Below are 17,630 nucleotides of genomic sequence, written 5' to 3' on the forward strand. Positions count from 1 at the left end.
CTGACTCATGATTTTAACTATATAAAATTACTAAAATCTCCACAAAACCCCTTTCTAATATTTTAAATAAGTTTAGCACAGTTATATAAGTAACTAATTGAAGATGAGTAGGCAATTAATAAGAATTATTCTTTTTTAGGATAGTTCACATCATTTCTGTGACCAGATTTCATTGGGATATATCACTTTGTTATATATGAGACTGAATCTTACATCTGAGATTGATTTTTCACAAAATACACATGTTAATACTCTTAGACCATACTGATTAATTTTACAATTTACTACTGCTTTTGACGATATACTGGGGTACCTAGCCTGTCGTATGCCCTGATGGTGTTCTCATGACTTTCGGGTTGCCTGATCTGCCAAGGGTGATGGGACAATGAATGACGGTATTATTGTGTGCTAGGTCCAATGAGAATTGTTTACTATATGCATGCAAATCCGCTCCGTTATTGTTCCTAGTGTTCCTTGACGATATTCTAATTTGAGATTTACATGATAAGATTCAGCTATTTTATTCAGCAACTAATTGTACTAATCCAGAACATTTTGCATTCTATAACCATACGATAAATAAGGATAAAATATTAAAACAAACAAAAACGTTTATTAACTTTTAGGCATTGTATGCATCCGTTCAAGTTACAAAGAAGAGATAACTAAACATCTGTTATGAGTACTGAACTCATAACTGATAAGTGGACATTTGTCAACATAAAGATACTTTAGATTATGTCATAACTACTTGTTACAAATACAATTACTTGGTGGGGATGACCAATTTATTGTTTAATGCGAAATTACACTATCACTTAGTAAACCTCTTTGTAGTGTTCCTAACAACCTTCGTTGTTCCTTCATTCCTGTTTTTATCTTGATTGCTCTCAGTTTTCTTCCCTCTTCATTTTAATCTTCTCAATCATGTGCTGTCAGGCATTCCACTTCTGGTTGGTGTTACATGTTACTCATATCTGTCAACATAAGTAACATACACCACAAAATGAACATATAAATGTTCATAGATTTGATAAATTTGCCTTCAATATAATCAATATCCTTTTTTCAACACAGTTCATCTTCATAGCCGTTAGTATCTAATGAGTTATTTTTGTGTGGCTAGTGAAGTAATGTATATATACATGTTTGTGTATAGTATCGTTTGAAATATTCTGCGGATGTAAGTTAACTTTTCATTAGATTTTATTTTCCTTACATTTTCAAAAAAAATCAGTCATCATTAAATCAGGTCGTTTATGAAGTTACTTTATTTGTTACATAGTACTTATATTTTTAAACATTTATTTATTTATATGTGAAATGGCTTGTTTAGTTTTTCGTAAAGTAATAAACTGTATTGTAAGCAAAGATGAATGGTAGCTAGCAGTGGAATCCAGGACGCGCGTTTAATCCTAATTGGGACTCGTCAGCTGGATGTACCTGCATCTCAGAGTTGATATTCACCCCGGGACCTTAGTTGACGAGTCCCGAATAGGACGAAGCGCGCGTCCTAAGTTCCACAGCTAACCACCATACATCTTTGCTTACAATGCTTGTGAAATAAGGCTATATCGAGGCAATATGCACAGTATGTACATATACCAATAAGAGACTGACCAGTTGCAGTCCTAAACATCAATGGGAAGGTTCAAACCAGTAATACTAAGTGAAATAAAATGTATTGTATACCAATTTTTAATTACTCTTTTTCTCATTAGAACAAATAAGGTTTAGTGACTATCATCACAGAATATGTCAGTAAGATGGTGTTCTATGTTATAAACTAACATTTGTCAAACAAACCGAAAGTTTTAGATTTCCTTTTTACTAAAAATCAGTGATTGAACGTCGTTTACTCATCAATATTTAAGTCGCTTACTATGTATATGTGATACAGATAAATTCACTCGTCATCTCCCTCTAAATCTTGAGTTCCGTAATTCCTATATATATACTTTTCCATTCTGCTCTTTTGATTCATATTCTCAATTTTCACTGTCAGCCATCATGATGATCATCGCTACCATATTATTTTGATTCCTTTCCATGGAAATCCTTGTGTTATTGGGTTATGGGTACTTCGGCCAACTCACGTTTTTACCAGACTAAGCTAACTATGACTGACTGATTGGAAATCAAGTCATTTAACTGTTGAGCTATCATTTTATATCCAAAGCATAAAATAATGCTCTAGATCTAGTTGTGACCGATATGAGATTGTTATTTTAATAGATCATTTTTATTTTGGGATATTTCAGTTTATCAGTGCAAGTATTTTATTTACGTGGTATAAACTGTTGAGTTCGCTTCAGTGGCCCAATTAATATCCTATTCTTTACAATTATAACAAACCGTATGCTGAATATAGTTCATGTTAACTTAATACAAGAATATCGTATGTTATACAGAATAAAATATCATACGAGAAAATAGAAACAAATAATACACTGAGTAATCATCACATTGAATTAAAATGGAAGTAACACTGAACAAAAATTACAATGAGTAAATCAATCTAACCTTGACTTTTCATCCCGTCATATCATCTCTCATAAGTGATACTCAACAACCCGTAACTATGACTTATCGATCATATTGATACTGCATAAAAGTCTCCTATCAAATAGATAGGATCCACAAGCATTACCAACAGGCTGTATAGACCTATGGATAAAGAATTTACTTTAAAGCGAACCCTCGTGTCGCTTGAGAAGTTGTTAGTCAATGAGGGTGACCCTCGCTTTTGCGTATATATTTTATATAAAAATCACTTCGATTTCGATGACTGTCTCGTCTTACGAAATGTCAGAAAACCACAATCTCATAAGCTCTCAGGAATTCCTGTTTTGTCGAAAATCCTACAGCAATAAACATCTCTCTGAAAATCATATCAGTCTCACCATGACATAGCTGACGACAACACTGATTACAAGTAATATTGCTGAACGAAATTCACTAATTTTATGGTTCCGATATTAGGTTGAAATGACTTTTTTGATTGGTGGTAAATGGATACAGGTGAATGGTTGAGGTTGGGGATTTTACAATAACTTTTATACCCTTAAAAAATTATTCCTGATTAAAACATGTTACTTGTTTTTGAACACAAAAGGAAGGTTCGAATTTTCGTAAGGATTAGGTTTTCCGTAGACTTTTGTGTATTCCCTTGAACAATTTTATACAAAACCACGAAAGCTAAGTTAAGATCAATCTTATTAACTGTTTCAACTGTGTTTAGCGATAAAGGGCCATGGCTGTTTATCATGTACTTTGGTTAGGTCAATTAATTTTATTTATTTCTGCAACCAATTTGGTACAGTTACAAATCGCTATTACTTCTCCCTATGAATTTGTGGACAAATGCATATGTAAACTGATAAACACAGTGAAATGTGACACAATCGTTTATGTGCCTTTAGATTTTTGGTGAAGCACGGACCTTGTTTTTTGCAATAATACTAACTTTCACTTCGTATCACTGATTTGAGTCTTTGTTTCAATACAAGCCAACTTTGTAGAGTGATGTAGAATGGCTTTTTCGGTATCAAATGCACAGTAATTTAAACGAATATTCGTCAAGGTTAGAACGAATAGTTTGACAATAATTGGGCGCCGAGTATAGAGAATTCATTATATGTGAAAAAATTATATTTGAAATGGTCTCAGCGATTGAAATATAAATAATTCCAACGTTTCGTCCAGCTAACTTGTCTGGACTTCTTCAGGGAGATAATCAAAATCAAAATCATCAAAGAAATATATAGTGTTTTTTTTCAACAATCATATCAAAATCTCTACTACTTTTTAATCCAATCATATTTGGATGTTGAAGTTTTTTAAACAGGATAATATGAGTCAAAAGAACTTTTCAACCTTCATTTTGCACTTTTATTCTTATTTTTACTTCACATAGAAACATATCAACACTGAATATCATTCATTAATAACTCATCTTACACATACATACACACACACAATTCATCCAGTCTCCTTTTATTTTACATCGTTGAACTTTTCACTTGATTCTCATTCAACTAACTCATATTATCCTGGTTTACAAAAAATTCGACATCCAAATATGATTGGATTAAAGTAGTAGAGATTTTGATATGATTGTTAAAAAAACACTATATATTTCCTTGATGATTTTGATTTTGATTATTTCCCTGAAGAAGTCCAGACAAGTTAGCTGGACGAAACGTTGGAATTATTTATATTTCAATCGCTGAGACTATTTCAAATATAATTTTTTCACATATAATGAAATGCACAGTAAGTTTCAATATACTGTGACCTTTCGGTTGATTCATGAATTTTTTAACATAAACATTATCCACTGATATTTTGGTCAGTACCCTTACTTGGTTTTCAATACATATTTATTTTAGTTGAAAGCGTGAGTCAATTGAAGTTAGACCACCATGGAAAACCTGGAAACACTGGACGGCCGTTTAGTCCTATTGTGGGACTCCTCAGCAGTGCGCATCCACGAACCCGCTCTCCACAAAACCCCTTCTATAATCAACATATTTATTCGATAATTAAATAGTCGACTTTAGTGAATGTAATTTTAACGACTGGATCGTAAAAGAAACTTTATATCAGGTTTACTTACTCACTATTTTATGCAATATGATTCCAACTTTTACAAATTTTATTTCTGAAATTGATCAGAAGACCTAGAAATATAAGTTAATGATCATGTGCTTTATACATGAAATAAATTCTTGTAAAAATAGATTAAATTGTCAATAAAAAGAACCATTTTTACATATCAATATAATTTAGCCGTTCTCTACAGGTTCATCTGGTTGACTTTGAGACATGTTATATAGGTATAGATGACATTACTCGACTAGCCAGAGTGAATTACTGGGAATGGAGTTGCAACCTTATGTATACTGAATGAAAACTGAGTGCTTAAACCACTATTACGTCCATGAAGTCACTGACAATTGGACTGAGCCATGTCGGTAGGTGTAGACTACCTGGTTGGGATCCGCAAGATGATAGAAACCGATGGTTAGAGACGTTGAATGACATGGCTCAAAATCGTTTGCAATCGCGAAGGTGCATCCACTTCTTGTGTCCTACCAAATTCTAATCTTCTGAATTCTCCATGTCTATATTTTTTTCTCTTTTCAAATTTGTTTCGCTGGATTATACTCCTTGAATAACATCTTCAAACTCTAATCTTTCGGATTACTGCTTATACTCTTACTACTTCTATCACTATGGGATTTGAATCGACAACTGTATCTCTGTGCTAACGTCGTGTGGCAACTCGAACTGATGTACGTACGTACGAAGTTCTACGTTGTAACTGACTGACTGACGTCATCAGAACACCTCTGAATAATATGATAATAATAATACGATATAATCCAATAACTGAATAATTATTTAGTAAGAATATTTGTGATAATAGTCCATAAATAATTTCTAGCAGTTACCATTCATTTATTCTTTGTTTGTATATAACAGAACCAAAGTACAATTTTCAAACCTTCATAGGATTGATTCGCATATGAAATTAATGTCACATTGAAATTGAAAGTGAACATGTAAGAACTTACAATCAAATTTTATTATTTAATAATTACAAAATACTAAAGTCGAAAAGGTGATTCCAAAGAGAATAATTGATCTCATATTCTTGAATAATTCTTAAGATAAATTCATTTAGTATTGTTTTTTTGAATCTTCCCATTGACGTTTAGGACTGCAACTGGTCAGTCTCTAATTGGCATATGTGCATATTGTGAGTATTGCCTCGATATAGCCTTAATTCATAGAGTGAAATCTCAGAGTGAACATCAACTCTGAAATGCAGGTACATCCAGCTGACGAGTCCCAAATAGGACGAAACGCGCGTCCTGGGTTCCACTGCTAACCACTATCCATCTTTGCTTACAATTCGTAAGATATATTCTTGGCCTGTAATATACAATCCCGTAGATAATTTATAAAATTAATGAATAACTTGGGTAATTTTGATTTAGCATTTGTTAACTGTTTATTGCTTGTCAAAGATTTTATAGTAAATAATGAAATAGGTCAACTCATTTACTAGATACATATTTTTTTATGGGTAACGACTAGTGATACTATTACATGAGCAGTGACTAAACAAGTGCTCAGTCCCGTGACTCAACAATCTCATTTGATAAAAGTTTTAGATATAGGCCTATGGTGGTAGTGTTGCATTCTGTAAGCTGGATCGTTAATACACAAAACTTTCATCCTTCGGAGATAACGATAATCAAACAGTGAGTTGTCAAGTATCCTCAACTCAGAGAGTCCAGATTATAGAAAGGATCAACATCATGACACTCTGAAAAACAACCCAGATCGTGATAAATTGTTTTGGCTTTCTGTCATCCAGAATTGATAATTCTTCAACTTGAAAGTCTCCAATTATCCCTGACCACCTCCACACCTGAACAATAAAGAAAAGGTGAACAATACGAGTTAAAGGTTTATTCCATGATTAATCTACTCGCCGAAAATGGAGTATATCTATAGGGTTTTAGATGATCTTGATTTACTAGCAAGTTCTGGAAGCAATAAAAACATGATACATAGTCCTTCTTTTTTTCTGAGAAGCTTCTACTCAATGTTGATCTATTAATACGTTCTCGGACTGTTTCTAGGTTTATAAAGATGTTATCAAAAGATATTTGTAGACTCCTAACAAAAATCGATGCAAATCAACTGTCTATCATTATTAATGAAATATAATTATTTGTAGAGATCATTTAAAAATGGCAATCTTAATATTAAAATATCTTATAGTACATAGTTACTTGGAGATACCAATCAATATATGGCATATTTACGCACACATAACCAAAAACTATGCTAGAATACCGAATTTTATTGATGTATAAGGGGAAATGTCAGATGAAACAGCACAATGGCGTAGGTGCATACACTCTTTATCTTCCCTTGAACCGTGATTTAATGACCTATTCGATATTCATGGTTATATATGTATAGTTTTTTCCAACTGAAGATTGAAAATGAAGACTATTTTTTCTAAAAATGATATTCAGGATCAATTATTAGTTATTTAAGAAACTAATAGAGATAATTTATTACGTCCTTGTTCTACTCGAATGTGAAACTTACTTATTGTCCACGTTCTAACATTGAATACTAAAGGATTTCATGTAGCTGGTTATCTGTAAACTGCATTAATGAAATCTAGTGATTGGTATTATTATCTGCTGTTACACACGTGATAATAATGGTACAAAGACATAGATAAATTTTTACTGACTGGATGATACCATCTGTTAAATAAGTTAACTGACGAACTTTATAAGATTATACTAATACCGACTCAGGTATAAGTAAGGTATTATAAGAGTTCACTACAATAAGAAAATTTATCAAGCGATTGAATTGTGAAGTCTATGGACTTTTGACCTTTTGATGTCAATGCACATAACTTGTTAAAAATATAATCCATCCATACTTCCAAGCCTGATAGTGAATCACTGGAGATTTGTGACACTATGTTGAGGATATTCAGTTGATAACAACAGTTATTTCAAACTGAATAAACTATTAACTAGAAGAGAACTAATTGTTTACTTTAGTTCAGATTTACATCACTAAATGACTTAAATTAGATAATCACTGAAAACGAGAAAGCTCTAGACGCTTGTTTCTTCCTAGACTGGGACTCTTCAGCAGTACACCCCCGGTAACCCGTTAAGGACCGAATCCAGATTTTTCAGGCTTCGTAGGAAGTGCTTTATCTATACTTCCACTGCTACATTACCAGGTTTATAATAGCTCACCTATAACAGTTAGTTTTCGATGCTAAATTTTTAATTCAACGATCTCCACAACAATCGCTTACTACCGTATATGGTCTAAATGCTGAAAAAAATACTTAATTGTATGATCTTCAGTACAAAGTGACCTTTCATATAACCATTCTTCATTGCTTTTATTCTTCTCTACGGACTAAAAGTACAGTCACAAGAATGTCTTATTAATCATTGAAACTCATGAATTAATATTATAACTCTGTGTACTATCCAAAAATGTTTACTTTGTGTTTTGGTTTGCACTCCGTTCAGTAGTTTTTCAATAAATAATTGATCATCTGCTTAAATATTTTTGAATAGACAAAATAAAGTAGCTTAATAATGAGTCAAGTAAATTTGTCAATTGTGGCAATCCAATTCCTAAAATAGATTACTGTAAAATTCTATCCTTGATAAATGGCCTAATTTGGTCGAAATATATCTAAAATATGATGATGTATTTTGCTATATTAAGTTTTTAATTTGAATAAAACCACTTTATAACTTACATCAATGAGTAATCTTAGTTAGATAATCACTTAATACCAGAAAGCGCTGGACAGATATTTCGACGCAGTATGTAACTCTTCAAAAGTATGCATTGCTGATCTAAATTATGACTGAATCCAGGACCTTCAGGTCTTACTGTGAGGACTTAAGCATTTAACTATTGATTCAGCATTGCTGATTTACATTTTTAACTTCAGTCAACTCGATATTATGCAACCATCTTCCAATATAATCAATGGATTATCGGTTTACACTAAACACGGATGAACTCTACTTGTCACGGCTTCTCACTAGAACTCAGACAATTATATCCCCAAATAATCCCTCAGTGGACATATGACTATTACTACGAAAGGGGTTTGTGCAGATTGTTGAATTTTATTTTACAACATTATCTCAAATTTGTTTATAATTAATTATTTAAATAATTACACTTCTCTTAAATCTTTTCATTTTCTTCTTATACAGTGTGGAAATTCGTGGAGCTGCAACTATTCTAGATGTGAGCTTCTCAGCAAAATCATTATCTGGTGAAGAAGACACTTGGTCACAATGTGTTAATGAGCTATTAGTTGAATTACGTCAATGTCGTCGTCGTGCAGATAATCTAGTCAATAGAATTATTCGTACAGAAAAACAACGTTGTGTTCTTGAAACATTTGCTGATAGTTTGTCACGTCGTGAAGATGAAATTCTATTGGGCGGTAGTCATTATGGCCATACGACACTGAATAATATACCAAATCATACAGGTGTTGTAGATCAAGTAAATAATATCTCATCACAAGGAGCAACATTATCGGGAGGAACAACACCAGCAAATGCTCAAATGGCCGCAACGACTGCGGAACATAAATGTATAAATGATGTAAGTTATTTACCCCCTAACTTTCCATTTTACAAGTTGAATAAAGGAATATATATTTTTTTAATTAGATCCCCATTTTGGAACAACACTGACTCTCAAGATTTTAAATTAAGCGTAAAACATATGATCTTAAGATTAAGTATCGAACGAATACCAAATAAATGGTGACGAATGAAATAAAAATGCATATCTCAATGTTTCCTCAAAAGATATTATTCAGTCAGTCAATTATGAGCAACATCAAACCTGACATACATACGCAGTAGTCCTAGTCACTACAATATCAGCTCTGAGATGAAACTGTTAAGACTAATACCAGATTAGTAAAACTGGTAATATTATCAGTGGTAGTAAAAACCATTAGGTAAAGACAGCATAATTCGACAAAGAAGAATTTGTTCAATAAGTAGCATAGTATATTTTGAAAATCAAGATCTAAGAGAAGATAATGAGTGAATGTATCTCCGCTGTTGCCACTCATTCTGAGATATATCATGCAACATCTCTAAAAATTGGTCACAGTAATCGTGTGAAGCAGAATTTGGTGATCTGAATATACCAATACAGTTTAGTTCAACAGTCATTGATTTTACGGACTGATGCCATGTCTTAATTTGACTGCCCCTAGCTTTATTCCAACCTCCTTCAACACTATCAAACGTCACGCTCCGAGGTAGATTGTGGTTAGGCCTACTTTATATATGCCTCAACCACCTCAATCGATGAAGATATACTAACTCGTCAACCGATGTACCATCATACCTAGTACAACGGTAGTAATTAATTATTAACTCAGTTAATATGAAGTTAAAACTTAAGCGCAGTTACGTAATCGGTTGATTATTGCAACTAGTTATACAAAAATAAGAATGGGAGTTTAAAGTCAAGTTTAAAATTAAACAATTGATTATAAATATTTGGTGTTATTTTTGAAAATGATGCATCGAAAATTACGTAATCAGATTATTTTAACAGATTGCATAAGAATAAAATTATTAATTAAAATTAAACAGAATTGAGAAAGTGTCCGAGAAGCATAGGAATAATTAAGCAGAGAGTCAAGATGAATAAAGAGACGGCAAAAACCTTTTCTGTACACAATGATTAGATTCATGTATATCTTCCTATGACCTACGTCGTATGTAATAGACAAATTCTGTGAGCACTGGATAGGTTCAACGGAACAATTCAGAAACAATTGACTGCTAATATTGTGTTGATGAGGTGACCAGAATCCATTGAATTGGTTAGAGTAAAGCTTCTGATTGTTCTGTTATGTCCTTTGGTCAACCCAGAGAAATAATTTTCAAAAATGAAATAGTAAGTTTGACTTTGATGGAGTTTTGTTCTCTGAGCTGGATGGTTAAGTCGTGGAGATTTCATCGTTCTTCTGAACGACATCATCAGCACAAACTTCTGGCAGAAGTAGTATGTTTGACTGTTTGAGGCTCTAATTGAACTGGTATATTAATACTACTTAACCTGCCACAAAGGTTGGTTGTTGACTACCGTTTATAGGAGAAGTATATCTCAGTATTCTGGAGAAATAATTTCTTCCTCAATTCTCGATTGGTGAGGAACCTCATTTTTAACCTCATTCATACTATGATAAGCCATTTTCATTTCTATAAATGATTGATAGTATAGGGATACTTTTTAAGTACATGAAATGAAGCGCTCGTGAAGTAACTATTTTAGATAAATTTGTGGACACAAGTGTGATATTGGTTACCAGTTGATAATGAATGAATTGTAAATATCTCAGTGTCATGGAAGGTGGATGTTGTTCGACATAGCTCCACTAGAGAATGTCTGTTCTTTGACTTTGAAACTAGATGACGTGGAGTCGGATGCCATAATGAAGATCAGTTACCTGAAGATTGTAGTGAACTTGTTGACCAGTTCCATATTTCACTAGATCTGGTTCCATGCTTCGTTGTCGACTAGTTTCAATCAACCAACATAAACACTTTGAATGATTGGTTGTAGGCTGAATGCTTGTAATGTGAGGAAATCAGTCATCGGATAATTGTTTAAATTGTTTTGTGATTCAGTAATTCGATATGCATGTACGAGGCTTCTTGTATCTTGTCTTGTCCTCAATCATCCTTCTCGATACAATCTATCGAAATCATCATTTAGTGAGAGATAATTCAATAAGTGAATAGTAGAATGTAAATATTAAGTGAGAATGGATATTTCCTGTATATTGTACATCACTGTTTGGAACATTATACCAGATGACTTCACATATTATGAATGACTTTCAAAGTCAACTGGTATTAGAGAAGTATTAACGAGTGTGTTATTTAGAGATGAAGATTAAGATATGAATAGAAGTGAATCCAGTTTGTTTGTGTGTTGTTATTCGTGGAAATAATTTAGGTATTAATTTAGTAGTGATAATGTAATTCGAAGATGAATAATTTCAATGTTTCTATAATTAGAAGTTATTAGCTATTCTTGTTTCAAATAATTTTCACTTTGTTTAATCATTCGTTTAAATATTAATTATAAGTTTCGTCAGTTTTTATACTCAGCTCTATTGTTCAGATACATGTATGTGATCTCTCAGTTATACGTTTTCGTTGAATTGATCAATTAACTGTTCTAATTTCTTAGTGATGAGACATTTCTAAGAAATCACAATTTGTTTGTACCTAACAATATGTCACGATACATCCTTTGATTGTGATATTATTATTTAAGACACTTTTATTGTTTATGAAATGCAAATAACCATCCTAATTATTATTACAATGTGGGTTTATCGGAAGTTGTTTGTGTCTCGCCCTCAAACCTGAAGGTGTTCTTGAATCTTGGATGCATACAATTAATGAATCGTATACTAGGACGAAATTACTGTTCTCGGTTTTTGATGGTTGTTTAACTTAAGTCAGTGATTAATATTTACGCTACCTTTCCAGTTACTTAGTAGATATCATATCTTTAACTGCTTCTGATTGATTCCACTTTATAAGCATTAAGTTTATCTTGATATTTGATTACATTGGTTTCACTAATGTGAGTATTGTTTCTGGCATCCTAATTACCTACCATACTAAATATTATAATAATAATTAATTAATTCTGTTTATCAGTCAGTTAGATGGTTGTGAAAAATTTCCAAGTGATATTGATTACAATTACAATGAATAACTCAGTTCATTTTGAATAATAATGAATGGATTCATTTATTATTGATTCTGAGCTATTATCAAATAGTACACACACACACACAAAAAAAAACAACAGGAACCTGGTTAAAATCGTCCACAATCTGTTGTATTGTAAATGCCAGACAAACTGTTTCATTTTATAAATTCGTAAAACAGTGAATAGTTACTTTGTATCAACAACATTATTTACTGGTTTTCTGTTCAATGAAAATTAAAGTTTGGTTTATATTAGTGCTGACTGAATAATTCAGTGATTGAATGGATGATACCGAACTGATTCCACATTTACATTTGTCGCATTATAGCGACTTGAAGAAAATGAGTGTAATAAACAGAGAGATAGATGATAGGATGGATAAACAGATGGATAGAGTGAGCGGTTGGTTGAGAGAGAGAGAGAGAGAGAGCAATAAATGAAAGCTATCAGTTGTAAGAATGCTATACGTAATGCTATACATAGTATTTATCTAATTATTCTCCTTGTTCCCTATTAACTATCTTACCTCTATTATTAATACTGACTTTTATAGGGTATAGGTCAATCGTGAAACCATGTCATAATTAAACTCTTATTTAATGATTCCATTCTGGGAACTAATCTGACTAATTAAATAATCAATACGTTTCCTACTAAGTGAAAATTTTATTTTAGGTTTCACTCAGTAATTTAAGCTCTCATTATTTTAATTGAGATCATGAACCGATCAATGTTAGGCAACCATTGAAAATCTGGAAGCACTGGATGGTCGTTTCGTCCTAGTATGGGACCCCTCAGCAGTGCGCATCCACGATCACTCACGTTGGACTTCAACCTAGGACCTTCGGTATTGCAAGAACGCTTAACCTCTAGACCGCTGAATCGGCATCCAATGGTGTTCATGATATCAGTTAAAACTCATCAATCTCCACAATCCCATACCGATGCTTTCAATATTTGTTATATTGTTGAACAACATTAGATTAATGCTTTAACATAGTACCTAGTTCCGATTATTGATTTCTTTTTGGAATGTATTCAGATATCCGCTTAAATAGAATCATGTTTAAATAATTCAATCACAATGGGTAGGATTCAGTTTTGCAACTTTTGAAATTCCATTAGCATTAATGCATATTCTACTAACAGAATTTTATAATTCAACAGTAATCCACTTATTAAAGATCTAAATATTTTGGAACTTGGCGAAGAATGAGATTTCGATGTGGATTTAATACTAAGAAGTTTCAACTTAATCTTAGCTGTTCATTCATCCAACTACTCATACTGTTCGGTTCAATAGTTCATTCTAAAAAGATGTTAGTTAGACTTAATATGGAAAATAACAGATATTCTGATAATCAGTGTTATTACGGACAAAATATTTATAGTGAATAAAACATGTTTGTGTTTACATGCTACTGAGAAAACAGATATTTGATTAGACTCTGTATGAAGTACCGTTTGTCTAATATCCTAGTTGTAATCTGTTATTTCGTTCTAGTATATGAGACTTCTCTACAGTGCATATGTTTGATACCACCAGAGATCGAACCGAGGAATCTCAGGTCTTACAAGGAAGATCTAACCCACAGATTACTAATTCGGCATGTCTAAATGTGTATAAATCTTGGTTAACATTTTTTCCTTAGATCGCTAGCTTTTTTAGTGCTGTTTGAGTATCAAAGTTTAAATGTTTCAGTAGACCACCTATATCCTAATTGGAATGTGAAATGTGTATTAAGTTGTAATATTCTAATCTTTAAGGTTCATGTATTCTAATTAATATATTCCATACATTTAATGGAATCAAAATTAGTATGCTACATTCAGATATATTGAAGCGTTAACTATCTGAGGAGAAATAAGAATAATAAGCCTAGGTTAAACAATCCATATCAAGTTACAATGAGGTCTAACGATTTAGTTGACATCCTTGTATTCACATCCTGAATCCTTTTAAATTTAGAATTAGTAAATGGAAGGACTTATAAATGGTTTTGACCAGCAGTATTAGAGTATTATACAAAATTGATTTTAGTATTCTAGATGAGATTACTTGGAAACGTTCTGTTCAGTTCAGTTGGATATTTAATATAATTATCAATGTTTTGTTATCATAGAACTGGTGAAAACTGCTAAATGTTCGCTGGTGTATGAAGATTAGTCGTGTTTGCTAAAATTCTGTTTGTTCATTCCTTCTTCCCTATTAAAGTCTTGTGAGTTACGTAACTCATCAGTTCAATACATTACCAAATATGATTCACGAAGTTATTGGTTGTTTTAGTGTTTTGAACCATTAAAAAAAAGAAAGAATAGAGATATAGGGAAGAAAAACAGAAGCCTTAAATGTTTGATTATTCAGTTGCTAGTTTTAATGAATTTATAGAAAACTGTTTCTTTCGTCTGTGACACTTTTAAAATGATAACTACCACTCTGTAAGTAGGCTTCTGCTAAATTTAATATGCTATTGAGGTCACGATGGTTCATTAAACACTTGAAAGATGCGGATTACATGGTTGTAGTAGGCTTAATAGTCATGAATATTTACTGAATATTTTACCTTATATGTGTTGAAAACGGCCACAATGTTGCGGATGTATTCATTCACTGTTATCCCATAAATTTTGAAATTCAATGTTATTGTGTTTTTTTTTTATTCGATAAATTTATTCTCCTCGAATCACATTCCTTATTTCTAATCCTCTTTACTATCACTGATACTACTAATACATGTGCTTCCCTAGTATTCATCTTTGTTTGGTGATATAGTATAGCAACTTGAACAGATGTATATGTATCCTAGGTTCTACGTTGCTTATGACTAACTAAAAAAGGCATCTGAAATGTTTTTGAAAGTCAACAAATGTAGCTAATCCCAGTTGAAAGATAATTAATTCTAATTATTTGTATACATAAAATGTAAACCTAGTATCGACCAGTTTAAACATCAGTTATCATCGAGGGTCTGGAATTCCTTATTGATTAGTGGAAAATTGTTCAAAGAGTCCAGACTGTTATTTTTTCACTCAATATTTTGAGGTATAGATAAATGAGTATGTTTGTTCATATCTGGATGTCCGATATTCGGTTATTTTTTAAAATTAGTTCTTGATTTAAATAACAGTAAATTAAATATATACTTATTTTCATCTATTATTGAACAGTGAAGCTGTTGTGACGGGCAGTGTCCGAAGACTGATACGTATACACTATGTGCTACACGCTAACCCTTCAGCTGACTACCTGGATGGGTACACGAGAGTGAGCGAGAAAGTATATTTAGCTACCGAATAAAATGCACAAATACTCACTTGTTTATATACCAGGCTAACCCTCAGGGAATCGGTTCATTTCTAGGTAAATGAAATGAACTTGTCCTCTGGGTCACTTCTGACTGCCATCGATTGACCTTCTCGTTAGTCTACTTCTGATTGGTTTACCATGTCAGAAACTAGATATTATGTGGAATGTTGAATGTGTAAGCTAACAAATTACTGAATGTTTATTCCTGAAAACCATTTTAAAAATGGTACATTCATTCATAAACAAAGAAATAAAATGGTAATTTAGATGACATGAAATTATCAATGTCATTTATCAATTTACGAGTACAATTACTGCTCATTAATACTAATCTCACTCGGATAAACTTAAAACATTCCGACTATCTGTATTTTTCCCTTTTAACTGTTCTCTTTTGTTAACTTCTGTCATTTACTAGTTTGATTCCATTTCAGTTGTCTGTGTATCTTTTTTTTCAATTACACATTAGATACGTAGCATTGATAAATTAGAGTAGCGTACTCATAGAGGTTATTGATTATTCCTACCTTAAAATAGTACTTGAATCTGATTGGCCGATAGATAATTTGGGTAAATAACGGCAACATCACATTCAATCATTGATTTGTTTACAAAGATGAACATTCTTTTCAAAAAATATTTTCATTTTTCCCTATAAACACTCTATGTAAATACGTACCTACATATTGCCCAAAGGAATATCCGTATTTGGGAAGGAAATGAGTTAACTAGCATATCAGTAAAAATTAATTATTGAATTAGCTTATTTAGATGAATCAATATAGGAAGGAGTAAAATGGTTGTGTTGCCTTGTTTATTCTTTGACAGAGTAGAAATATATATATATATATATATATATAGTTTGATTGGATGTTCCTCGTTGTGTAGTTCCGTTAATGTATGTGTGTTTAAACTTTTTACGTATTGAACGTTTGTCATCTTCTTTTCTCCGGTACAATAATACGTAAGTATACCTATACGATTATAAAATAATGGAGGGATCAATGTAATTGAGTAGTTAATTGTAACTATGTGTTCGTTCTATAAATGTTATCCACTCTATTTAACTGGTATTAAATATACTCACAATAGAGGAAATAGTAAAACGTCTATCAACTAATGAAATAACAAAGATCTTTTTATATTAAACAATTGTATCGTTGTAGGCACAGCTGTTTAACCATTTAGAATAATACACATAATTAAACGATATTGTTTAAGGTCAAATCTTCATCAGCTTTGACTTTAATTCTACAGTAATATTATATGTCTGTAATAAAAAGAAATAGGATTAATCAAGGTAGTTTATGGGTCAATGATAACAATAAAATAAAGAATTACATAAATAATCTTAATAAGTAGAAAGTAAAAAATTGATATTAAAACAACAAGTGTATTGGTAGTGATAGGAATATAATATATTGATATAGGTGGTAGGTTAGAGTTTTAAAAAATAAACATCGGAATATTAGTTGAGATCATGAGTCAATTGAAGGTAGACCACCATGGAAAACCTGGAAGCACTGTTTGACAGCCTTTTCGTCCTATTGTGGGACTCCTCAGCAGTGCGCATCCACGATGCCGCCTCGCGAGATTCAAACCCAGGACCTATCAATCTCGCGCCAGAGCGCTTAACCACTTCGTGGATTGGTTGAATTTAGACATTAACACCATCGGATGCCATGACGATTAGTAAGGCTTTCTCTCAATCCCCTTTTCGATTACTTCATGAGGCTGATGCAGTCGTGGTGGTTTCTTTCTTCAATTATTGTGTTGTGTTATTCAGCGTCTGACTTCGATACTGATACTCAAACTTCCCATACACGAGCCCCACTACCTGCTCGAGCGAGAAGGCGGAGATTAAGAAGGAAAATTTTATTGATTAAATTAATCCGTATATGTATATATTCACTTATATGTATGCACCTGTCTCTAAGAGAAAATAAGCCATCGTCCCTTAGAAATT

General features: G+C 32.3%; 1 protein-coding gene across 1 annotated transcript in view; it reads left to right on the plus strand.

Moving 5' to 3' along the window:
• Nucleotides 1–17,630, plus strand: part of Smp_139100.2 (hypothetical protein) — a gene marked incomplete at both ends in the record, with an annotated part of 84,787 nt that overhangs the window by 42,076 nt on the left and 25,081 nt on the right. The window contains one exon of the mRNA XM_018800077.1: nt 8,802–9,201. Within this exon, the coding sequence (XP_018653926.1) occupies nt 8,802–9,201 (400 nt within the window). The remainder of the gene's footprint in view (nt 1–8,801; nt 9,202–17,630) is intronic.

This window comes from Schistosoma mansoni, chromosome W, assembly GCF_000237925.1.
Source record: "Schistosoma mansoni strain Puerto Rico chromosome W, complete genome".
Taxonomy (NCBI): domain Eukaryota; kingdom Metazoa; phylum Platyhelminthes; class Trematoda; order Strigeidida; family Schistosomatidae; genus Schistosoma; species Schistosoma mansoni.